Source organism: Micrasema longulum, unplaced genomic scaffold (genome assembly GCF_059751315.1).
Source record: "Micrasema longulum isolate JH-2025_06_02 unplaced genomic scaffold, ASM5975131v1 h1tg003353l, whole genome shotgun sequence".
Taxonomy (NCBI): domain Eukaryota; kingdom Metazoa; phylum Arthropoda; class Insecta; order Trichoptera; family Brachycentridae; genus Micrasema; species Micrasema longulum.
This window is the reverse complement of record NW_028280428.1, coordinates 12,154-40,021: the sequence shown is the minus strand read 5'-3', so window position 1 is coordinate 40,021 and position 27,868 is coordinate 12,154. Positions and strand designations below refer to the sequence as shown.

The following is a 27,868-nucleotide window of genomic DNA, read 5'->3' as shown; positions in this document are numbered from 1 at the left end:
GACATTATGTATAATTTTATTAAAAGTTTATATTATCTCTTAGCCTGTTTGGACTAACTTAATATAGCCTAAATAAATAAATAAGAATTATTATATTAATATCTACTGAGGGCGTGAACACATTTAGCCATGTTAATTATTTTATTTCCTTTATAGAAGACCAATTAATTTCCCACAGGTTGTAACTGTGAGCAGTGGTACAAAATGTGTATCAGGAGATCGTCTTTCTATAAGTGGTTTAGCAGTTAATGATTGTCACGCTGAAGTCATTTCTAGGAGGTGCTTTCAGGATTTCCTGTATGGATGCCTATTAGAATTGGTTCATTCCCCCGGTAAGTTTTAACCTGCCAAGTTTTCAAATGTATCAAACATATTTGGGGGTTTTTGACTAATAAATACAGAAATAATTTGTCAATTATATTCAAATTTTATATTTGATGGTCATGGTCACAAGATTATGCAAATTTGGGGTTAATTTCAGATGGTAAAGTTGGGATTAATAATCCCCTACGAGCTTGCCCGGGAGGCGGTTACGAGGTCCGTGAGAACTATCGGTTCCATCTGTATATCAGCACAGCTCCTTGTGGTGATGCTCGAATATTCTCTCCACACGAAGAAGCTTGTTTACCGCCAGACAGACATCCTAACAGGTTTTATCACTATTTTATGATATTCTAAATAAAAAACTCACGTGAAATCTCGGACTAAAATAGATCTCAGACTTGATAACAAATGTATTATAAAATATATTGAGTGGATATTTCCCGTTTGTAGGCAAGCCAGGGGGCAGCTTCGAACAAAAATAGAATCTGGAGAAGGAACTATACCCGTCAAGAGCAGTGGTGGAATACAAACATGGGACGGTGTTTTATTGGTAGGTACTTGCTAGATTTCATTTGAAAGTATTTGTTTTATAATAATTATAATCATAAAATGTAGCAAACTGTAGAATAAAAAACGATTAAATGATTGATTTTTATGAAAACATTGTTGAACTGTGTAATGGAAAATAATATAAATCCTTACTATATATTTAAAAGTAATTCAATTACTTTGTGTCTTCATGACCTGTAATGTTGTTTCAGCCATACATATTTATTTCCATTGGAAAAAAATTGTAGATGATTTATAAACGAGCAGTAGATTTTGGAAAATCTAGGTATTGTTTTTGTGTGGTATAATGCAGGTAGATCAGTTTAATACAAAATGAAATTGATAATGAGAGAAAAGATATGATCAATCTTGGATCGTCATGAAAAAATAAATAGACAAATAAACAAGCACATGTGTGTAAATATTGTATTGAATTAGAAATGGTTAATACATTGTTGTTATTTTTTGTAGGGAGAACGCCTCCTGACAATGTCTTGCTCGGACAAAGTGTGTCGATGGAATGTGCTGGGAGTTCAGGGTTCTCTGCTCTCTATCTTCCTGCAGCCAATATACTTCCACAGCATAGTTCTGGGGTCACTTCTCCATCCTCATCACCTCTATCGGTAAGTGGGATAGATTTATTCCTTTGTGTTTTGTATTGTAGATTATTATATATAGTTATATATTGTAGTTTTGAACCTATCCAAATTTATTGTTTTGAATGATTAAATTTTTTTAATTGGAATATATTTGCATTTTTTTAAAAACGTTTAAAGCATACCATATGGCACAAATCATCGTTGTTAAGATGGGTTGCCTTAACTAATTAAAAAATAAACTATTTTGAATGATTTTGTTTGATAAAATTAAAATAAAAAAGTTTGTTGTTTATAAAAACTATATTTGGTTTCTTTATCAGCAGTTTAATGAGACATATAAGGTGCAATTGCCGATGTCTTCACATAAAATCTTCCATTAGCCCTGAAAGTAATTTTTTCACTTTATTAAATGTATCGTTATTTTTTTTCTGATATTCAGATTTTTCATTTTTTTGCAACAAAATAATAATTCTTGAACAAGTTTTCAAGAATGATTTGTTTTCTATTCACTTGTGAACTACAAAATCCCTGCATATTAAGTGCAATTTCATTTATGCTCCTATGTTGCATAGTACTGCATAGTACTGCATTAGTACAAGCCAAGTAAGCATGTATTTCAACCTCTATTCAAATAAATAAACTACAAATATTACATTTTCTCTAATTCGTCCGCATTAAAATGCACAACCATTCACTTCATCGTGATAAGCCCCATTTCTCAAAAAAATTACTAATATAATATCAAAAGGTAATTACTATATCTATTCTACAGTCAACTTAAGAAGAGACTTTTGACATTTTCTCGCTCATGAAGTTCTGTAAATATTGACAGTTTATTGTAGGAAACAAATGCCGTACTTTATTGTTGAGTTATAGTTAGTAGCCGCAATAGTGATGTACCACCAGAAAACTTCACTATCGATCGACAATATCGACTTTATATTGAATATTCAATTATATTGTGCGTGTTCATTTTAAGGACTTCGCAATACGATTAATTAAAATTGATCGACGATAATTTTGACGTTGAACTATTATGTTTCTATTTACCCCATCTGATTAAAAATATTTTAAAATCAATATCGAAAATCGAAAGAAAAAAGACTGCCACAACACTATTGCGATCTGTCTTAAAGTACCTTCTTATATTGTCTGAACTGTAGGTAACTTCAAAATCAACATTTGGGGGTTACCCACTAAAAACACATTTCTTTATCCTCTATGAATCCTACAAATAGATAAGTCATGCATTCAAATAATCATAATATGATTTGAATTATTCTAGACTTGCCTATTTGTAGTATTCACAGAGGAATATATAAATATGTGTTTTTAGTGGGTAACTCAAAAATGCTGATTTTGAAGTTGCCTAGTTGTAGTAATTACCCCACAAATTATGTTACTTCAAAATTAATATTTGCCTTTTCCAAAAATTTATGAAATATTTACATATGTAGTTGAAAGAGATGAATAAAATTTAAATCTGTCTATGTAAACTAAAACCTTGGATTGGCTCCAAAACCCATGTAAGTGTGCGTTTTCTTTTGGCCTTTTTGTAATTCACAAGTCTCGGTATTTGGACCACATTGCGCGCTCGGGTAGGCTGACGGATTTATCACAGATTGAGCATATAATTGGTATGATCGCCAATGACTACAAAAAACTGAAAAAAAGTTATTTATTATTGAAATATTTTGTTAAATGCATACTCCAGTATTAATAATGAGAATATTAAATGCGGATTAAATTTCATATGTGGATCATCTTCTAATTTTCTCACGTCCAACTGAAAGATTTAGGTGCACGGATAAGATCTGTTATTCGCAAAACTGATGAGCCATTACATATCGAAACAAGTCATGAATTATGAAATAATAAAAATACATACATTTCTCAAAAAGCATTTTCCTCGGTAGAACAGCTTTTAACTCACATCCTGGTTGTGGGCTTAACCCACCATTGACATAATAATCTGCATGTCCCATGGCTTCTGAAATTCCTGTTTTAGAAATGACAAAAATATCAAATAATTCTTAGTTTTTAAGATACTTGATCATTGTTACTATTATTATCTTACTGTTACTACTATTATACTACTTACTCATAATTTTTTTTAATGACTAGAAATGCAATATACCCAAAGCATTCTTGCCGATCTTAGTTAAATGAAACTTTTTACCAGTGACCTATCAACCTGTCTACCCTCTTTTTACTGGCACTAGGCAATGACTAAAATCATTAGTGTCAACCCTAGTCAAACACATTCTGATGGCAAAATAGGGTAGGGTGGCAGAAATAGCGCGCATGTGGTTTATTGTTTTCTGGTATCTAATATTTGAGGAAGCGAGTGCCCTGACAGAGAATATTGATGTCAACCTATGATACTCGTAACTTGTATTCTCAAATTACTGATATCGTTTTTCTGGTTTGTGCGGTATATCTATAGCCTCCCCACTTAACAGCATCCATAATCTATCCGGGCTGATGTTATGTTTTATTGTAACACTATTCATACTCAATTCCATAATAAACATGATTTATTATACCTTATGTACTTGCTTTCAAGAAATAAAATGCTCATATATTTATTATTGTCCAAACGAAATTCATCAGGAAGACTTATTCCAAAAGTCCTCGACTCACTATTGATATTTACACAATTTTACACAACTATACTAATCATATTTTTATACCAAACAAAACATTTCTTTTTAAAATTACTTACTTTTTAGACTTTATCTCATCATATATACATTTTCGAATCGTTAGAAGTGGAAGCTTCATCATATTAATATTATTGATTGAGTATTTATAAATATTACCAAAAATACCCGCATCCGTGTGGATAATGTCCACAAATTGTGCATCGCTCCTATCCAGGCGGTGGGAAAGTGGCAGGCCGGGGAAGAGGGGTAGGGCTGGGTCCAGCCCTGTGATGCGGAGGGGCGGTACCTTGCCGCCCCTCCCGCCACCCCCGCCTCCTGCGCACCCAAGCTCATCCCCACCAAAGTGCAGCATGTTTGGATCTAATCCTCTTGTACAATTTCATTTAGAAATAATTACAGATCACTTGTAAATTATTCACAAACTATATTATTTAGATGGAGATCAGTTTCACACGCCCCCGACGTCACTGCAAATTGGGTAAATCTCTTTTGACAGGTCATCTAATGACAACTAAATGGGAAAGCATTGAAATTATTTAATAACCCAGTCTCAGCCTTCACACAACCAGGATAGTTTCTTTCTTCAAGTCCTGGTGCTTTAAGAATCTGACAAACATTCACAAGTACCTATGTAAAACAGTAACTGTCTACGGCTTGCAAAACATAACAAATAAAGAAAATGAATGGCAATTCATTATTATATACTCATAACATGAAAAATATACTTACTGCATAGTTCTAATGCTCCTATATACCTCCGTGAAAAATTTCAACGCTTATTTATTTATTTATTCTTTCACAATATATGTATTCCGTTATATATGATGTATCCACGAGGCTCGACTGTGGAATCATCTCCCATTCTCTATCAAAGATGTTTCAACAGTATCTCTGTTTAAATCACGCCTAAAGAAACATCTCCTTTCAACATAATCTTCCTCCTTTCCTTTCTCTTTATTCTCTTTTCCCATTGAAGCTGAGTATGAATTAATTAACATACAGAGATATTGCTATTTCTATATCTATGTCTAAATTGTTTTTTTTTATTTTCTTTTCTCTCAAATAAGTATTGAACCATAAATTATAAAAATAAGACCTTTTATTTTATTGATTGGTAGGAAGAAATTGCCATTTGGCAATAAGCCGCAATGTACAAGTATATATGTACAAAAAGTTAAATAAATAGAAATAATAAATTAGTAAAGAGATTTAGAGACAAGGTCTGATGACATAAGACGGGTTGCAGAAAGTGGTTGGATGAGGTTGGCTCAGGATAGGGAGATGTGAAAACTTAAGGGGAGGCCTATGATCACCATTGGACGAGAGACAGCTGATGATGATAAAAGAGATTCAAATAACAACAAAGAAAAACAAAATAAAATGTGTCATATTGAATTATTTAAAAAAATTACATTGAAAAAAAAATCATCTGGACATCTCCTGTTACCAATTCTTTTTTTGTTCTTTTGGATTTATATGTATATTCCCTACACATGCGAGAAAGGGAAATAATAAAAATCCTGTATTCGAGGACAAATTATCATTGTTATTTATTAATACCAAGGAGTACATTTTTATCATTATTTTATTTCTTACAATTTTATTAATGAATATCATTCAGCTTAACAACATACAAACCATCACCCCATTCCCGTTACGGTTAGGCAGAGAGGATAGAAGGCTACCTCATTTTGCATGCAGAGCTTTCTTCTCTACATTCATACACTCCAATTATTCCGACTTTTTACGTGTCCTTCTTCAAGTATTTATTGAAGCTTAGTAACTAAGTTAATTTATTTTTATTTTGAATTAACTTACCTATCGTACAGATAATAATGAATTGTGCTGAAAGAGTCCTATGAGCCAAGTATTTCTCACAGCTGCCGGATACCAGGGCCCAGCTGATAACCGTATGGATGATACAATTATCAGGTTGTGGCTCCTCTTATATTGTAGCTGAAAGTATTATGTGTATTACTGCCAGCATTGATCCATCCTAGGGTAGGTGTCCCAAATATCACCCCTGTGCCTATATTGGCTGTAATTACTATTAACTGATTGTGCAGGGGAGCTATTTAAAGTTCTTCCTGACTTCATTCTTTAACATGCAATTTTGGGTGCTATCTTAGAATAAACTAGAAATGAGTAAACTTAAGAATGAAATACGTGAAGCGGTACAAGTCATAATATGTTTTTTTCTCATACATATTTGATTTTTCCATGTTGTTAAAGGCAATTTTAATACAAGTTACAGATATTTGTTTACCTAATGGTACCTTTAAATTATACGACATTAACCAAATTTATTATTGAAATATTTCATTTTTATCTCTTCACCCAACCCTCCGTGGACCTTATAGAGTGAAACTGTGTACTTAACTCATTTTCTCAATTTCAGTGAACTTTTCTTCTTTACCCAAATGCCACAGAATGGTTCCTTGTGATATTAATCTAGTTTGCAGCTTAATTTCCCTATCCAGGAAGCGTTCATTCAGATAAATAGTTAGGGTAGGCGATATTTGGGACACTTACCCTATTATTTATTTATTTTCTTCATTTCAAATTACATTTGTGTACATATTCACTAACATATTATGTTTTTTTTAGGCTGTACCCGTATTAATCCATAATATAAATTAAATTAAAATTATTAATAATTACATATGAATCAATATAAACATTCTTTATTAAATCAAATAATGTTCTATGCTACGGAGCTCATATTATGATTTATTAGAATTAATGTGCTAGTTTAAAAAAAAAGGAATCTAAACATTGTACCACCAGAAACACTAGCATTTTTAGATAAAACCTTTTTATCCCAACTTATTTTGTATAAAATGTTTAAGAAATCCCAAGATAGATTTTTTATCTTTTTTTTTAATTTGGCTGAATCCAGTAAAATCAGTAATTTTATTTTAAAAAAAAACAGTGAATTTTGCCATGGACCTTGATATTTTCATTCATAAAAAAATATTCAGTTAAAAAACTTAGAGGGCGATAATTGACCTGGGTAGAGTTAAAATGAGTACTATTTACACATTGTTTTCCTATTTTCAATTTTTTACAACTCAGTTTCACAATACTAAAGTATATTTATTAAGATGATTAGATATGAATACAGTTTTAGAAGTGAGTGGAGAGATGAACTGAACCATGAACTTTGTTTTTTTTTTTGAAAATTTCTTGCGATTTGCACATTCTTTGCAAAATACGCTAGGAATAAATGGGTTCATATAACCTACCTTGTCTTATCATGGTGCTACTAGTAGATTCTCCACTTTCAAAAAATCCATGGTAAAAAAATGTTGTTGGTTTAGAAAAATCTATGTGAGATTTTTGAAGTGATTTGTCATTTCCTAGGTGAAGCCGTTCCGACACCAAGGGATTAAATCTAGAAAAATGTATAGCTTTAAATATAAATATCAAAATACAATTTTTTGTATCGTATTATCGTCGCTACGATTTTTTAAAGATTTCTTATTTTGAAATTACCCTGGCAGTGATGTCACAAGTTCTAATATTAGAAATTTTTTCATTCTTCCACCTGTTGATTTTTATAATGTAAAGAGCTGAAATCATTAGTTATTCTTGTATCTCTGTTGAAATAATAATAATTTAAATAAAATAAATATCTAAGAACTTTGTTTTTAATATATTATTTTTATTTTTTCCTACCGACTGGTTTCAAAGCTGCAAGCTTCTTTAAGCTACACATAGCCTTGGAACCGGTCGATAGAAAAAAAGAAGAAAAAGTGGTTAAAAACGAAGTGGTTTTATATTTATTTTATTATAATAAATAATCTCAAAGTTAGTGCTTACAATATTTAAAAAATATATATATATATCGTACATATATGTATATTTTATTTTTTTTACAAATTCACTAGGCTAAGGTTTGGACATATTCAAATATTGCTCATAATGTTACTTTATGTACCTTTATCTGCATTTAAAAAAATATGTTGGTATGTTCATATCCTTTTGTATGATTTTCTAATATTATAAACTAACTTCAAACAAAATAAATTAATCAGTGTAGGAAGCAAATTGAGAACACAATATTATGTACAAAAAATGTAAAATACATAATTAAATATTATATTTATAGTTCCTTTTAAACGCACAGTATATTTTTTTATACATTGCAAAATACGATCTGATATAAGTATCTCGCATCCTCCATATTCTTATTCAGTTATAGGGTAACCTAGTAAATATTACATACATCATGTCGCGTCGGTCGGCGTTCATTACCAATTTACTAAATCAACTTTTTCCAGGAGACAGTAAAAACGGTTTTTAAAATAAAATCTAACACATTATTTACCCCGATCTGCGGTACCGTTCTTCTTCATAAAGCTTGCCTACTTATTGGTCCCACACGTATCGTATGATTAGGGCCATTGAAGTATAATACATAGACATGCCCTGAGACCTCAAAAATTGTGACACTTAACTCATGCCCAAACGCTTAGTCATGCCTAACGCGTATTTAGTCGTACTTCGACCGCAAGCTAGGCGTGACGTTTAGAACTGAAACAAAAATGCCCACTTGTGTCATGAAAACGTGTAAAAACCTTTCGGATAAATACTGTAAAAAGGATTGTATAACTTTTCATCGGTAAATATTTGTTTATGAGTGATTAAAACAAAGCTTAAAACAATTCATATACCAATATTATTTTATGTAAACGTCAAACTGCGCCTGGTGGCGCAATCGGGAAATATCACGTTTTTAAAAACATTTTCAAAGTAATGAAGATCTATGAAATACCGTCCAGCAAAAAAAACTTTTAAATTTGTGATTTTGAATTCCCGCAAAAACGGCCATTCCATTGGCCACGCCCCTAATACGTCACGATTCACGTTTATTTGTTCCTGGTCATTGGCCTTGAGAACAATATCACTAATCTTGACGTCACAACAACCATGGCCAAACACGTCGCATTTTTTAGCAACGTATTTTTATTGAATTTGTTTTTTACATATTATGTATGAAATCATTTCTCCAGAATAGCCATATTGATTTTGAAAATACAATGAATTATTCTAAACCCATTTCATATATTTATATCGGTATTCGTAATATGTGATATTTCCCAATTTGCGAAGCTCTTTTATGGAAAAATAATTTTTAAAAAGAACCTGATTGGGATCCACCAAAAACGAATGTTGATTGTTAATGTTAAAATAAATTTTTTTTATTTACCAAAAATGAGTATCCTTCAATTTTTGGTAGCATATGCATGCTCGTTGAATGCAGCCCTGGTGTAAAAATAAACAGTACTTAGTAAATATGAGTACGTTTTCGTTTCACTGCTTTTTAAAATATTTTACTCTACAGGGCATGTCTATACGACAATGATTAGGGCACATCCAATGAGAGTTAAAAATTCTCCAAAATGAAAATATCATTTTTGCCGAAATTGTCGATGGGGTAAGGTAATGCACGCCGACCGACGGTGAGTAGGTATGATTTACCCACCTGGTGTAGAGTTCAAACGTAATATCTTTACCAAGATCGTGATGCGGACACTTGGCTGCATCCACTGGAAACAGTTGCAAGTACGCATCTTCATACCTTACTCCCGGAGGACCTGATTCACAAAATTAATTACATTTATTTATTTCATCGTCCTAATGCAAGAAGTAGTGAAGCACGATAAGTGACTATTATTTGGAGAGTGATTTTTAATTTTTAAAATTTTTGTTTATTCAGAAAAACAACAGCAATACAAAAAAATATACACAACATGATAAAAAAAACATAAAATAAAGCCAAATCAGTTTTCCACATAAATACAATTATATAAATCCAGTTCAGTTAGATATTAATTCATAGAAGTGCATGTGTGCGAGTTTTTTTGTGTGAGGATGCGTGTGTAAAAAAGTGGAGTGTGGTTTTGTTAGGTATGCGAATATGTGTGTGAGTGTATATGGGTGTGATGGTGGGTTTATGGACAGGGTGAGTGTGTGTTTGATATGAGTGAATAGAAACAACTTAAATTTAATATGTAAAAATAGTTTTTTTTATAAAGGAACATAATTTTTTTCATATAATAGTTTTTTAATTTTTGTTTTAAAAGTGAGTTTACTGCAGTTAAATATGTCTATGTTATTGAAAAATACATTATAATTACGCGCCAAGCGAATCAGAGGAGAGTTCTGTGCATAGTTGGTGCGAACTGTAGGTACATGGAAAAAATATAGATTCGTGTGACGGATGCGGTAGCCAGGTACATTAAGGGCCATCTCAGAAACCAAAACAGGACTATCAAGACGTCCATTAAGAATATCATGTAAAATCCCCATATCTAATACCAAACGACGATCCCTAAGACAAAGTGATGTTTAGTGTTCTAAAAAATCGTCTACCTAGTCTGGTAAAACGCACGCAAAATTAGGAAATCATACAATTTTGACATTTTAAAACTAATGATTTATTTTAATCGCGCAATAATAATAATAATAATAATTTTAAAAAAACATAAACTAGATAAAAACAATATGTTTTAAAGGTATTTCTGTTAAAAAATATACTTAAAAGTTTTATGTAACTAAAATATAATTACTTTTATACCGGCAGATTACGCCATTTCAAATTTAGACTAAAATTAGGTATCTGGGACCTCAATAAAGACTAAGTCTTGAACTAAAATTTCTTGTAATAATTTAAAGATAATAAATTGAACATGAAAGTGGCCGAAGCAAAATTTAATTTTTTGGTTTTTGAAAAGAAATACAAGCATTTTAAATCACACACATTTTTGTGACATTTTTTTTATTTCTACGTAAAATTTTAGTTGAAACTTTTTTTTATAGAATTGTATTATTTTTTTAAAGAAGATGATTCTGGTTGTAATATTTAATTTATAGCAACTTCTTATTTACGTTTTTACGACCTTCAGACCTGCCCTTATCGTTTTCGATAACTTCTAAGTGAGTGCACAGCACAGATAGAAGAATTTAAGAAATTGACGTTCAAATATAAGAAAAGCAGAATAGTGAATGTTGCACGGCGTGTAAAGTGATCCTAAACCAGCCAATGACGGGTCATAAGCTCTGTAAATGTCTCGACTCCCTTCTCAAAAATGTTCTCCATCTCTTTTTATCATGTGTTAACATAAGTTGTGTCCTTTTTTTAAAAACTAAAAAATGAGCGCCGAAAGTAAAACAAAATGGCAAAAGTTATGCGTTATTCGAAAGAAAAATTTCTGTTCTACAAGATACTGTTTTTTTAAATATTTTTATTATTATTTGATTACAAGCCTTTAAAATGGAATGTCAAGTAGACGAAAGTGAGCATTTTGGACACCTCATTCTGTTCGCATTAAATCGAGGGAATAAAAGAGAAGACGAATAAGTAGAATCCATCATTGATTTTTTTGCAAAATAATGAAGGAGAATACATTATTGACTAATTTGTTGTAATTTGTCCTATTCTACTCTTCATTTGAATAAAAACGGACACGGCTTATGTTAACACTAACACCTATACTTAATGTTAAAGTCATGTCTGTCTTTATTTGTATATATGTATGTAAAACATGTAAAAGCTTAAAAGGCGTTAAAATAAATAAAATTTTAAAATATAAAAAAAATAATGTAACTTCCTTGGCGGTTTTCGAAAGAGGCTTTTTTATTTCATACCGACCCCGATAATTCTCCATGGTTATTTTACAACAAATTAGTCAATAATGTATTTTCATTATTCTCCTATATTCCCTCGATTGAACGCGAACAGAATGAGGTATCGAAAATGCTCACTTTTTTTTACTCGACATTCCATTTCGAAGACTTATAATAAAATAAAAGAATATTTTTTACGTAAAACAAACACAATATCTTGTAGAACAGAAAGTTTTCTTTCGAATGACGTATAACATTTGTTATTTTGTTTTATTTTTGGTGCTCATTTATAAATTTAAAAAAAAACGAACACAACTTATGGTACATGATAAATATGTTATATCATCTAAGTGAGTACTAATTACCTATCTCGATATACTAAATTATATTAAACTACAAAAATAATATTACTGAACTATTTATCTAAGTCAATTTTTCCTCCCTTTTTGACGTCACCATGATTATTTAAATATTTTAATATCCATATTTCTTTTAGTCTTCCGTCTTTTATTTTTCGCAAAGTAATATACATTTATTGATGTAGGAAATATTCTCTCGAATTTTTTCACCTTTTTTTCATACAACATAACCAAAATGCATGCAGGTATACCATAATGAAGCAACGAACAATAATTATTAAAAACAGGTGCATATTATTACATACAATAAAAATAATTTTAGCACTAAGTTAGTAAAAAAATAAGAATACACGAGTTCAAACATTATAATAGAGAAAAATACACATTATTTAGTGAAGTTTTACCAAGCAAATAATAATAATATTTGGCTGATTTATATAGCGCCATTTTTATGAAAAATCACCTCAAGGGCGCTTTACAATTGTATACTTTAACTTACATTCTAACTAAACTAAGTGACTTCTTATATTTTCTGATTTAAAACTGGGGGGTATGATAGCCTAAGAAGTGAGATTTTAGTTGGGATCTGAACTGACTGGGACTGTCGACGATTCGTAAGTTTGAAGGCAATTGGTTCCAGGCAGAGGGGCCGGCAACGGCAAAAGCACGATCTCCAAATCTAGTGTTTGGGGAGCGCCGGATTTCGACAAGTTTTCCTCTTCCTGAATCAAATGCTGACCTAAGAGTAGATTTTCTTTGATATGTATTTTCCCTAATACAAAGGTCCGATAGGTATCTTGGAGCCATATTATGCAGGGATTCGAATACTGTCCAGCAAACCTTGTATTTTATTCTCTCTGGGCTTTTTAACCAGTGCAAATCTCGAAGATGTGAGAATATCTTTTTACTCCCGTAATAAGCCTTGCTGCTGCATTGAAAACAGATTGAAGTTTATTAGTTTGATATTTTGGGAGATTTGCGTATATTCCATTACAGTAATCTATCACGAAACGACGTAAGCATTTACAAGAACTTTAGTTGCGTGTATAGGAATATTTCTCCGTACGGATTTTTAATTTACAAGCAAATAACTATAAGCAAGCAAAATATTTATTATGAACATATCAACTCTAAAGGATAGCTTTGCAGTTTGTATTATTTATTTTTACATCGCAAGAGGCTACAGTGGTGAATTACAGCACAGAACAGGGAATCGAACCCGAAACCCATCCGTGCATAAGGCTAGCGTCTTAGCCATAACACCACGGGATGCGCAAATTTATTAAAAATCAAATGTAAAAAATGATTTCCAATGTTTTTTCAAATTAAATAGTAATTTCACTAAAGGTTTTATTTTGTTTGTTATTCTTTAAATTTTCTTTGTAATATTTTATACTGTGTATGTACGTACGAGTACTCGTATGCAGTGTATTATGTGTTTCTATAAAATAACTATGTTCTGTATATATAAATAAATAATATAATATTTTAATGCATGTCAGTAATGGTGGGAGAATAATCAGTAATAAAAAGTATTATTTTTGAATTATTTATTAATTATAATATATATAAATTAATTATTTATTTTATTTAGGAAGAACTATCAACTGAAAAGAATTATTTAAATATGTACCTTATGTAATGCTGTGTGTAATGTTAAGCGAAAAATAAATGACGAGAGTATAATAGTCAAGCAATGTGTGTTTCATGGAAAAAGTTTTCCCAGTACCTAGACAAATCAGATCTATGTGAACCTAATCAGCATTATAAAACACTTTTCGCTGCATTAATATTCTCATCATATGCGTGTAGCAAAAAATGTAAATATGGCGTAAGATTTTTTAAAACTTTTTGACTGGTGTCGCGTCGCGTCGTCGCGAAATCAAATGAAAAATAATATTTTATCGAGTTGATGGAAAACTTGTAGAACTCCATTTTTATTTAGAGGGGAAATTTCATTTTTCCTTCACTCAAAAATTTCAGGATATGGGGTATCGTCAATTTCCGCAAGTTATATTTCCGCAAAATTTCTACATCGCGTCGTTAATAATGGTGAAATGGTATTATCATACTTTATTTTCGGAAAAAATCTACATGCGACAGAAAAATCGGTATTATTATGCTTTCTTTTTCTGTTAATGCCTCTGCAATCAAAGGTGGTGAACTATTTTCTTAGAATACCTCGTTATTATTCATCAAAACATTAGCACATTGAATTCATTCACTCCCTTGTGTTGCGGGGTCAGAATTTTTTTATTCTGCCTTCCCTCTGTTTACATATTTTCCATAACAATTTTCCCCACATTTAAAAAATTCTTTCACGTCTCGTAATGTACTCTTGCGCTGCTATTCTGAATGCTCTCGCGGCCGTAAAAATCACTCTTATAGCGCGTATTTAGTATGTGAATACGCGCTATAAAAGCTTTTCTACGGCCGCGCAAGCGTTTGGAATAGCAGCCCAGGGTTGATATTCCAAACGCTATCGCGGCTGTAGAAGAAGCTTTTATCTCGCGTATTTTGTACGTAAATACACGAGATAAAAGTGTATTGTACGGCCGCGAGAGCGGTTCAAAACAGCACCGCAGGGCCCCGATTACAATGGGAAGTTAACAGAGTTATCTTCTCCTGTCTATAAAGAAAAATCAACATTTGTGTACGAAAATGAGTATATTTGAAATCTTTTGCATGAAAATTTAAAGTATCTTCATCGGTAACCTATAATTGAACATGTTTAAAAGAAGAAAATGTATGCATATTCTGCTTTTCATACAGAAAACTTAATTTTACTTTGAAGATAAAATTGAAGATAAACGTTAACTTCCCATTGTAATCGGGGCCCAGGTACCTGACTTTTTCCAACTCATTGGCCGTCGGTTACTCAACTATTAACAGCATCATTGATTTGTTTAAAAAATCGGCGAATGTGAGATACTATCGGACTTTATTTCTGTTAATTTTCTTTATTCGGACTTACAATTTTTTAACTAACAATCAATTTTTTTTTCAAATAGACATCGAGACATTCTTTATTTTTTTCGTATTTTTATCGTTTAATAATACGCAAAATATGCAGAGTTAATCGTAATAGTTAAAATTTGATTTAAAGGCGATTTTAAATTTAAATAACGATATTTCAATTAAAAACATCAAAAAGTTTTGTTGCGTTCTGCAACATCACGCTGTGAATTGAAGGTGTACTTGCAATAATTAAACTTCGTAGATTTTCACGGTCTTTCAGATATTGATTTCCTATTTTCTCTATAATACCAATGCCATGTGTCGATAGGTTTAATTTTAGGACTGTATACATTAAATATGATATATTATTATTAGATGATAAAGGTTTTTACGAGTTTTGTGTTCATAATAAATAAAAAATATATCCAGAGCCAGCAATAATGATCTGCAAAGTCCAATTTTTTAATAGGTTTTGTAAGAAGCAGGAAAACAATGATTCATGTTTTAAAGGATCTTTTATTGTGTTTTTTATTTTTATTGTGCAGAATATAAAAAAACAGCTACCAAGTACCGAGCTGGATGAATGATTTTTATTGTTATGTGTATTTATTTATTGAACGTTTGTACATTTTATTTGTATATGCGGGCTTATTTCCAAATGGCAAATTTTTACTCGTTTTTTTTATTATTTATATTCTTACTTTTCACTTTATTTATTTATTTATTATACGACGACACACGTGCCTTTTTTATATACTGTTAAGTAAGTTTTTTTTCCAAAAGTGGTTTGAATCAATTGATACATATGGTTTTTTTGTAGTTACTCTGAACGTTATGTATTTTCGTTAACAATACTCTTTATTTACACTTTTAGGGTAGAAATAAGCATTACGGCTATTTTTCCATTAATGTTTTTTTGCGGATACAAAAAAAAATAGAAATATTTAATTAAATTGTTTTAAAAGGCCTAAAAATTCGCACTCTGTTTCAAAATAATAAAAAAATAAGCAATAGTATGCTACGAAAATAAATATGATTTTTTTAGAACACCAGGGCCCCGATTACAATACGAAGTTAACATTTATCTTAAATTTTATCTACAAATTAAAATTATGTTTTCTGTATGACAAACAGAATATGCATACAATTTTTTCCTCTAAACATGTTTAATTATAGGTTGCCGACGAAGGCACTTGAAATGTTCATGCAAATGCCTCCGAGCGGGCTGGGTGTGAAATATAGTTCCTCTCTGCAACTTTAGTTTAAAATACACAAATATGTGTTAAATTGTTATAAACATTGAGTTAAGTCGCTAAGGTGTGGACATGCTATAAACAAAGAGTGAGATAATTAATTTAAAGCATTGTTTTATAAACGTTATTATATTCAACGCTTTGTTCTAACCTAACCTAACCGAAATATATTCAAACGCCACAAACTCTAGTGATTTTATAACTGTGCTTCTGCTAAAACTGTTTAAAAAGTGTTTATTTGTGAAGATCAAGTGCCGAAATTTAACTATTTATTATAAAACAATTTCTGTATGATAAAGTGCTACCTATCTTATGTTCATTTAAAAATACAAATGATACCTTTTTTCCTGTATCACGTAAAATTCCTCGAATATCAAAAGTAATACACAAGTTAATCTGACATCTTAATCAAAGTAAAGTAATAACAAACAAAATTAAAAAGAAGCGGATATATTCCTTGGTACCTACACTCTACACTACGCCCACAGATGCGTTTCTACTATCATCTCCCAGGGAACAGCCAAATGTGAACCAAGTGTTTTTACAGTTATTTACTAGGAAAAGGACAATAGATCCTGTTTACTGCACACCAAACCTGTTGTTAACCTTAATAATAAGTTAAGGAATGCTATCTTTGTTTAGTTTTTTTATATTTTACTTGTTATGCTGTTACATGTTCACTTAATTGCTATACTTACTAGTTCTTTGCTCAATGTATTATTATTGCGTTTTTAAAATTTATTTTTTATTATTAACTTTTTTAAATCATTCTTATGTTGTTGAAATTCCATTTGTCGATGCGTTTTGAAGCTGCAAGACTTTTTTGTAATGTTAACTATCATATCGTTTTTATCATATTATGTAAATGTTATCAATTATCAAATATCTAAATTTTGCAAATGGGGTCTAGAATTTCAACCGTCCATGCGCTCAGTAGCTGCAAGACTTGTTGTTATCTAACTCCCAACTTTATAAATTTGATTTTTATTTCGTTTTTAAAATATCACTTAAGCTCTAAACTTCATTGTCAAATAAAACATTTAAAAATAAAAATGTAAATAGGGGCTAGATTTCTTATTGTCCGTGCGCTCTGTAGCTGCAAGACGTTCTGTTATCTAGCTCATATATATCATAATTGTTATATATCATAATTGGAGACGAGGAACTAGAATCCCAACCGTCCATGCGCTCTGTAGCTGCAAGACGTGTTGGGATATTTATTTATTGTACAGCGCCCTTGAGGTGATTTTCACAAAAATGGCGCTATATAAATTATCCATACATTATTATTATACTCATTTTCGTACACAGATGTCGGTTTTTCTTTATAGACAGTCGAAGATAACTCTGTCAACTTCCCATTGTAATCGAGGCCCTGCACATCGCATCGTTTGCGTCCTAAATTATAACATAATGTCGTAATCTGCAAAATGTCGTGTAACAATATATATTTACGTAATGCGGCGCAAGTCCAAAATTGTCATATTATAATGTTTATTTTTTACTATTATATTTTGAAAAACAACGTGTACTCGTATAATGAAAACAATTTGAAATGATGTAGGGTAGGTTTACTCACCGGGCAATATTGCCAGTAGGCAGGCTATGGCGTAGGGTGACAGAGCCATCTCCGGCAGAGAAACTTTAAATTGTCTTGCCTTGTAAACCTTTCAGTGCATTATTTTATCATAGTAAGCTATTGGCATTTAAGCTGGTTATATTTAAGAATACACATATAAATATACGTATTGTTACTGTGGATATTTACTACGAATAATTTGTTTTGATATCCAGGATATAAATATTTATTCGATTTTCTACTCTGCAAATTTAAAAACATAATTTAAATATGTAAAAATATTTTATCATTCAATTTAATAGCTAGTTTATCAAATTTATCACACTGCAATAAAGAAAATCGTCCACTGTGGTGAAGAAATTCAAATACATTTCTTCCTCGAACAGAAATCACAGATACAGTTATTTCTATTTTTATATATCTTTAAATAAAACTTTTATTTTATTGGTTGTTTGGCAGACATTGCCATTTGGCAATAAGCTCGCCAATGTACAATTTACATTATGTACACAAAGTTAAATAAAAAACAATGCATATCTGAGAAGTAACATCGATCTTATTTTTTTTTAAATTTACGGTTAAAATAACGCGTTGCAGTTGCAATAAATTATTGCAAACGCGGTCGTTATAATCATAAAAATGTAAACAATAATGATTTTTTGTAAATAAGACTTTGAACATTTTGTTTTGTTGTTATTTTTATTGTACTCATTAAATTTTCTTTTATTTGTGGTCCTAATATGTATTTGTAAATGTCTCGATTGCAAATTTGTCTAAAATCATAATCGAATATTTTCCAACCCACGCGAGCTTAATTATTCACATCTTGTTTGCTATACTAAATCAGGTAATGTTCCAATCACATCGTCACAAAAAAACCCTATCATAAAAAACACTCACTAAACATTAAACACAGTCACGAACTAATTTTACAATGCGCTACGATTATTTTACGTCTACTATCAGAGTGTTTAGTATTCGTTTTCCTTTATCGCATTAGTCCTATTTTCCCCTACCTTTTCTCTGTTTCCTCATCAGCCATCAGACTCTGCCCCCTCCCCTCCCCCTCCCTACACGCGATTACAATTCACGCATCCTAGAATTCTCCATTTTCCGATCCATTTTCTTCCTACAAAGACCAGACACATCGTATCATCCGAGTTTTCCCGAACTTGCTACATTATTTTATTATGTAGAGATAATAAAGTTCTTGTTTTATGACTGCGCTGTTGTTTATCGTTCTTATATAATATGTTTTTTATGCTAGTGATAGTAAATGTGGTATGGTAATAGGAATCGGTTTAACAGTTCTGCGGCTGAAGAATCGTGAAATCAACTTGACCCGATGACATAGATGCCATACACCGATATGTTATGTATTATACACCATGTAGGCATAAATATGTTGTCGAACCGGTGCGGTGGCGCGGCGGTGCCACATATTATCAATCCGAACAAAGCCGAAACCATTCGCGAAAATTGTCGTGCTAGGTGCCTTTTTCAAGGAAACAAACATGAAGCGAATGACAAAAGTATATTGAGAAACCGTTGACGAAACCAATCATCGTTTTAACATTCTGCGCGATTTATTGGCGGTAACAGCTGTTTCGTCTTATGAGGTCATTATCAAATTGCCGTGTGGAAACATAAATTTAAATTACTCGCGTTAATTTCATCACCGCGTAAATATGTTACTTTATGTTCATATCTACATTACCTAATTCACTTTTGTTTAAAAATACTTCTAGGGGACGAAACGTTTCCACTGATAAAACTTAAAAATATGTTTATTGAATGTAGTTTACGCTGTTTTAATATGATTATTTATTTTTTGCTCCACAACAGGCCGGGAGGCCCAATTACAGTGGTGAATTACAGCACGAAATACCCAGACTTGAGAAAAATTACATTTTTTGTTTTCACGCGGGAGGTAAACGTACACCACGGAGGCCGCCTGATGATCGAGTTGTCTCTGTACGTGAATAAAGTTGATATTTAATCATATTATTTTGACCATGTTCTTATTTTTTTAAAGGGATAACCCGCTGAACCTTTATTTTAGTCTTCTAAATAGGAAGAAAAAGAGCATTATGCAAATAAGTTTTTGAAAATTTAACGCAACACCCATACGGGAAATTGTGTATAAAAAATATTTTTTTTCACGCGGTAAAAATTAGAGCATTTAATTGTGCGGCGAAGTTTCTCGAAAATGTATCAAAAAATTAATAAAAATTACTTAGAACGTCACTAGTTTTTTTCGAATCAACCGATGATAGAGTGTTGTGCTAGATTTCCGGTTTGCGGGAAGCCAATTCACCAGTCGTCAGAACTCACCGAAGAGAACTTGTGACGTCGCAGGCGGAGTAATTTCAATATCACAAAACTTAAAAATCCTAGCGCTGATAAAACGATACATAATTTTTTTTTTTTTTAATTTGGCTTAGTTTGCTATTAACAAATTAAAAAATATAAAACATCACTGAACTTCCTTATTGAGGAAAATCTCTCTTGGTTTTTATCTTGCAACTGGCGGGAATCGAACAAGCGACGCGACGCGGCCCGGCGCGCGGCGCCTTAGCCTGAGCCTGTCCGTTGCTATTAATTTATGAGATGTAAATCATTTACCGTCTCTTTTGATTCGATTGGTGGTTTGTATTTTGTAAATATGTAACTGTGTTCGTTACCTATGCTCGTATATTCCACTTATAACTTTGTTGTCTCTTTTTTTAAAAAACGTACTGGTGAGCTTTTTACTGCATAAATACATCATTTCCCGTTCTAAATATATCTGTAGGAGTCGTTATCGGCATTCAATCGGTTTGATTTAATTTTTATTGCTTATTCGAAAACTGGTTAGTGATTGTGATTATAATATTTGTGTTTAGCGGAGCACAGTGGAGCACAGCGGGTTTCCTCTACTCTAGTGACCTATAGTCTAAAACAACTTTGGCCCATGGCTCATCCATTCCGTTCTATTGAAATGGACGTTTAATGTTTAATAGCGCGCTCTAATGTTCGTACAAATATCTGAGTTTTTACACAGTGACTTTTAAATAATGTATTCATTAAACGCGACCTTACTTGAAAACGAAATAAGGCTTTTTGTTGAATAATTTGACTATTGATATTTCAAATATAATTATTTAATTTGGTGTACCTAGCCATTCAATAAGAAGCTTTCATTGAACTCGATTTATTAATTTTTACGGCATTAAAGGTCATCTCTAATGTTAAGTTTAAAAAGCTAAATCATTTTTACGTTTTGGTCAAAGTGAGCAAATATATATATTTTGCGGTTTTTTATAATTTTACTTCTAGCATATCTGGACTAAATATAAGTTGTTTTATCTTCCTCTTTTCTTGCAACTGGATCTAAGTACTGGTGGATTTTTTAAAGCTGGCGCGTTCGCAATACTTACACAAACGCATTGTGTAGTATCTGTGAATAAGCCCATGGTATGACATAGTACGGCATACGCATTATGAAAACAATATCTGTCCCTCTCGCGCTCACACGCGCTTATAAGCGTGGCATAGACAACTTTTGATTTGTTATTTGCTAATGATATGGTAATAAAATATATACAGGATGCTTCCGCGTTCGTCTGAATTTTGCTGCGTTTTTTAATAGTTTGAAATATAATAATATGTATTCGATGTATAGCTATTATTAAGCTATGGATTAAAAACAAGCATGTTTTGTATTTAATATTTTGTGTTCATTATAATAATAATTAATACAGTGTAATTAAAATGCACAGTACACATTATATTGGAGAAAATATGTATACACACTTATTAATAAACAATAAATCTCGTTATTTATATACTCAAAACAATCTACACAATTTCGCATTCTAGTTTTAGATTAATTGACTATAAAAAAATACATTAAAAAAAAAATTAAGTTCCCCCTAGTTTTTGAAAGGACTATAATTAGTAAAATGAAACGTTTTAAAAAATAATTTGAAAAATATAAATTTAGTAGAAAATGATGAACACAAAATATTAAATAAAACATGTACTCGTTTAGAAATAAATTTATTTATTACATTTTCTTAGCCCATTGTATTTTTTTTCATATACACAACCCTCTTGTCCAACACATAATTTTAAATTTAATATTTAATAGAACCTTTTTTAAAAAACAACAACAAAACATCAACATCCAGTAGATTTTAAATGCGTTTGTGTGAGTTTTCCGAACGCTGGCGCTTTAGTTAAATAACCAGTCATGAATTTTATGCAAGTACCTAATAGCGATATTAATTACGATACCCCCCCCCATTTCTTGCCTGTAATTCCATTTATTTGATTTTCTGCCTAATTCAATGATTTAATAAGTTTCTTTAACAAAATACATTTAACATGTTTCTTCAACAAAATACAAGGATAATTTTCGGTTTTTGTTGGTAGGTGTTTATTGTAAAATTTGTAAAGTGAGAATTTCTCATGTCTTTGACGGGATGTGTAATTAAAACAACTCGATAAAATCGAAGGTAAAAGAGTTCACCGTAGTCGCAACTCCTTTTGTAATCGGTTTTCGATATTAATGAATACGGGACGGGTAAGGTAGTGCCAGGTAGTGAGCTGCATAATCAAATAGCCGCAGCCGTTAACAAATATGATTGTAACATCCAAATTGTCGATGGGTGTTATTTATATGAGAAATGAGCGAAATGCTTTCGTACTAGGCACTGAATTAAATATCCGTATGTGCCAAAAAGTCAAATGATATCGCATTAAGTATAATATTATACCTTTCAACAATATTTTGGGTTTGTCCAAATTTTTGTAGACAAGGACTGGATTCAACTCCCTGGGGAGCTGTTTATATTAACATATTACAACAGAGATGAATAACATTTAAGAGTTAATACCTTCTCTTAAATGTTATTCATCTCTGTTGTAATATGTTAATATAAACAGCTCCCCAGGGAGTTGAATCCAGTCCTTGTCTACAAAAATTTGGACAAACTCAAAATATTGTTGATAAATTACCTGGTCTATATTACATTCTCTTAAATGTTCTTCATCTCCGTTGTAATATGTTAATTATACCTTTCAAATTTATACGGAAAATTAATGTGTTATACTTCCTTATTTTTTGTTATGCGGGTATGTAATTGTGTCGGTGGATATCAAAATTGGTTAAATCCAAAATTGGTAATAAAACATTTTTTGTGGAAACACGATTAAAAGTTTAGTTTCACATAGAATACTTATTTCAAAAATGGGAAAATCCAATATTATACCATAATAATTGTTGTCAGAAGTTTGATTTTATATCAAAATCGGCAACATCCACTCAATAACACTCAATAACACTCAAATAACACAATAACACTCAAAACGATTAGTTTTATTTATTTTTTACTTTGTAAAAGTGACAACCCTGACACAGACATTCAATGACAGATTAGATCAAAACTGGTTAAATCCACGAATTAATTTTATCAAAATTAGTTAAATCCATTCCGATATATCAAAATGAGTTACATCCAAATTATATTTAAGTTTTACACGGAAACTAAGTCTAATCGATCAAATCAAATAACGTAGAATACTTTTATTGCCTATGTCAGACCTACATATAATCTAAATAACAATTTAGTCGAATAGCAATAATCAGTGTTCTTTGTGAAAAAATGCTTAGTCTGGATATATCAATTTTTGATGTTAACCGACACAATTATCAAAAAGTTAAATAATATATCGGCCTCGTGGTGTAGTGGTCAGCGCGGTGGCCTACCATGCAAGAGGTCTCTGGTTTGATTTCCGACGTGGTTGACATGAAATATTTACTCAAAAGGGTTTTTTTTAAGTCCCTTGACTGGCATCTGAAGCGTTAGACTGATCATCCTACCTCCATGTAACAAAATAAATAAATAATCTAGATACGCTGCGATTAGTGTACCAATGTAGTGCCCTATGCACCATCATGTGCGGGAAGGGAATGATGATGATTATGAAATAATATATTCTTTTTTCATACAAAATATTGATATTGTGGTTTACGAATGTATAGCGATTTTTTAAAATAAAAATCGATGGCCATCTCTAAACTCGTCTGCTTAGACTTTACCTATGACATAAGCCGTTGTAGCCATATTTTTTTTACATTATATTCATACAGAATTTAAATAAATAAAAACTAACTTAAAAAAGCATCCCGAGCACAAACATTATGGATTTCGGTAGACAAATCTAAGGTTTGAAAAAAATCACGTACCCACCTTTATAATAAAACGGTACAAATATATAATGCAGGATACATTGGGACGATTGGGACCGTGTTTTCACTATTTATCAATCGTCATTAATAAAGTACACGAACATCATTGCACATAATCACCGATTCCCTGTCTCCTACTATTGATATATATTTAATTATTATACCTAAATCTTTTAAAGTATCTTAAAAATACGAAATATTTATGGAACAATTTTCCGAAGGGTTTTCGCCGCCCGGGAAGTACTCGTATAATACAGTAGCGGGTAGTGACGATTGAAAACGGTGCAATAATACGTTTAAGACACGAGTAACTAAATTGCGTTAAAATACAAAACAAAAATATTAGTTTAATGGATTAATATGTTAAGCTAGGGTTTCCTAGGACAGCGGTGCCCGTATTTTAACGGCCGTAGTGAACGGTGATGCAGTGGACAGTCGTCGTAACGGTGACTAGAGTGTGGTTTCCTAGGAAAACGGTGTTATCAACACCATTTAACACCGTTTTCCTAAGAAACCACTCTCTAGTCGACGTTACGACGGCTGTCTACTGCATCACCGTTCACTACGGCCGTTAAAATACGGGCACCGCTGTCCTAGGAAACCCTAGCTTTATATACAGTACTAGAGATGCCACGAATAGTGATTTGGCCGAATATTTGGCTACGCTCTCAGCCGAAGCGCCGAATTTTCGGCAGCTGAATGTCGGTATATACAATATACACCGGGCTTAAGAAAGAGACTGCCGGCTCAATTTGCTAATTTCGGCTTTGTAGAGCGTCATCTTTGTTACAGAAACCGGACTCGTGCGACAGAGACGAAGTCTGCAGTCTGGCGGGTACTGTAATATGTAATCAATCTTAATATTTGTCCGTTTTACCCTGCTTTTTATGTTTTTTTATGTCTAAATTATCAACAATACTTTTTTTACACTACGAAATAATTGTAAACTGGCACTGCTTGGCAGTAGGTACTTGTGTTTTAAAATATTTCCCCCTTTTTACTAATTATTTTCTAAACATTTTCGCGCTTGGTCGCGCATGGAGGAAAAATAGTTAATCACGCAACGATTGAAAAAATCTCGTTTTTCTTTGGTGTTTTGAACATTTGGATCACCTATGTTGTTCGAAATGCAGTAAAGCGGGTTTGATTGGTTTTCAATTTTCGCCGATTTATCAATAATTTCCGTCAATGTACAACGTAGTACCTATACCTACCAATAACTAGGTATTTTAATATTGCGCATTTATTTCCGGTTATATCTTCAAGAATATAAGTATAAGTATCTATTTTTATTTTTATTAATTAACTTTAAATTTAAAACATTTAAACAGTTTATGACAGCGTTGCTATCGAAGTTTTGATACATTTTCCGGCTTTCTAATTTTGAGCTATACGGTAAAATCTAACCTTACTCGACAACAAAACGCACTGAAACGAAATATAAAATGTAAACAAAAAACAGACGAAAACCGTGATTGGTCTGTTCAAGCAACTGCAGGTCCGAGGAAAATCGTAATCTACACAACTATGAAGACTGTTTAACTAAATAGTCTCGCGGATCAGAGGTCCTCCGCAACTTGATTTCCATTTACAATAGTGAATGTTTAAATAAATCAGCCATATCGTGAGACCTGTAAATGTCTAGTAAATTGGAAAACAATATCGTTGTCAAATATAGACTATGTTATTCAGCCATTTCAAGAGACCTGTAAATGTCTAGGTTTACATATACCCCCTTTCCAAGAGGTTCTTCGTCTGTGTAAAAATATCTGTCAAACTTGAAAATTATAATACTTATGCGATAAACATTTCGAGTCCTCTCGTTCTTTTACTTTAAATTTTATTACTATTTTATAAATTATATTTTCGATTTTACATCTATTTTCTATACACACAAACTGTCGACATTGTGAATTTATTTAAAATAAAACACTTTGTAAATTTTTTCGGGTAATCAGTATTACCTATCCTCAGGTGTAAATATAAACTAAACTAAAATCCGTACACAGATTAATACTTTGGTACTGATAGGGTCGTACAAAGTGTTTTTTTTAAAATAAATTCAAAATGTTTTTCCACAAAGTAAATGCTGAAACAAAAAATAGTATAATTGTCGGCATTATCCCGGTTTGATCATTTTATTTAGCTTTCCGTTGGTATTTAATTTTTTGCCGGTGCGAGAAATTGTCCGCTCCCGGAGGGAATATATTTTTGAACATATTTAAAATACTCAAACTAAAATGAGCGCATTTCATTAAATATAAATAAGTAAGTTCTTATATTTGCCTGGTACCGTTTTCATTTTTAAAATAGTACGCAGGGAGGTATTTTTTGCGTATCTCACGAAGAGATTCGATGAAAATATATAGATGTATTTGTAACATAATTTTTATTTACATCTAATAAAAAATATATAAATCTTAAGTAAAAACGGCATCATTTTCAATTTAGTTAGGCTGGCAAAAAAATTGCATAATCCATTAAATGTTTCATTTCGAGGTAAAAAACGCAATTTCAATAATCGTTAATTCGCGCAAGAACAGGTCGAATGATTGCGGGCCGTTTTAGGCTGAATTTCTTTTACAATATTTTTTTGTCGCCCCGTGATGCAAATTCCAATTTTACTAATTTATTCAATAAGTAATCAGATACATTAAGACATGCCATATTACGGTTTATTAAAAATATAAATATTACAAATTTAATGTATATATAAAAAAAACCGAACCGGGTTGTGGTCCCGCTTTAGTATTGTGGACTCACGGGCCAAAGGTCCGAGGTTCAAATTTCACTCTGCCACAACTCGATTTCCATTTTTCCTGCGCAAGTTATTTTAACTATCCTGAATGAGGAAGTTGTGTTTTTTTTTACTTGTTAATAGATTATCAAACTAAGCCAAAAAAAAAATTAATAGATTTTTACGTGTCGTATCATCAGCGCTATGATTTTTCAATGTTTTGTAATTTTGAAATTACTCCGCGCGTGACGCCACAAGTTCTCTTCGGTGAGCTTTGTTGATTGATGAATTGACTTCCCGTAAACTGGAAATCTATCACGCTCTATCATTGGTTGATTCGGAAGAACTCGTGATGTCTTTCAAAGTAGTCAGTTTTTATTTAAATGTTTTTTTTTCATACATTTTCAAGAAACTTCGCTGTACAATTCAATGCTCTAATTTTTACCGCGCGTAAGAAAACATTTTTTATATCCAATTTCCCATAGCACTGAAGTTCCTCATTGGCCATATTTTAATTAATATCCTGGCAAAGAAATAAACTAGCCTGTATTTCACAAGACGTCCCGTTTTTCAGGCAATATTTTGGGCTTACCGTGCGTTTTACAAAGATGAATACGGGACCATACATGGTATTATAAACGCAACGTTTCGGATTTTTACCCTAAATCATGTAATATTAAATTAATTTACTGCAAAATAAGCACATAGGCCTTTTTCGCACATGCCACGCCAATCCACCCGGCCCGGTAATTTTAACGGGTACACCCTACAAAAGGTGACACATTTTGCATACGTTTGTAGGATGTACCTGGTAAAATTACTGGGCCGGGTGGATCGGCGTGGCATGTGTGAAAAGCGCCTTACGGTTGGTCACTCTTATAAAGGCCGTGTTCAGAATCTGGTTGACATCAAGATATACGAGTATGATATTTATATCCTGGTGCAAATATAAGCGATTTGCATGATTTTTTAATACT

General features: G+C 31.8%; 2 protein-coding genes across 4 annotated transcripts in view; one reads left to right on the top strand and one right to left on the bottom strand.

Moving 5' to 3' along the window:
- Window positions 1-27,868, top strand: part of Adar (Adenosine deaminase acting on RNA) — a 48,767-nt gene that overhangs the window by 10,261 nt on the left and 10,638 nt on the right. For all 3 annotated transcript variants that reach the window (XM_088242156.1, XM_088242154.1, XM_088242155.1), the window contains exons 8-11: window positions 179-332; window positions 482-650; window positions 775-874; window positions 1,345-1,496. In XM_088242156.1, coding sequence (XP_088098282.1) covers window positions 179-332; window positions 482-650; window positions 775-874; window positions 1,345-1,496 — 575 coding nt within the window. The remainder of the gene's footprint in view (window positions 1-178; window positions 333-481; window positions 651-774; window positions 875-1,344; window positions 1,497-27,868) is intronic.
- Window positions 1,785-18,877, bottom strand: LOC148270834 (pancreatic lipase-related protein 2-like). Its single transcript, XM_088242153.1, has 10 exons — window positions 18,820-18,877; window positions 17,920-18,162; window positions 9,627-9,738; window positions 7,384-7,532; window positions 6,248-6,273; window positions 5,961-6,094; window positions 4,295-4,506; window positions 3,361-3,471; window positions 2,976-3,135; window positions 1,785-1,854 (listed from the first exon to the last, which is right to left on the bottom strand). Exons 2-10 carry the CDS (start codon window positions 17,966-17,968, stop codon window positions 1,797-1,799), a joined length of 1,011 nt encoding a protein of 336 aa, XP_088098279.1. The 5' UTR covers window positions 17,969-18,162; window positions 18,820-18,877; the 3' UTR covers window positions 1,785-1,796.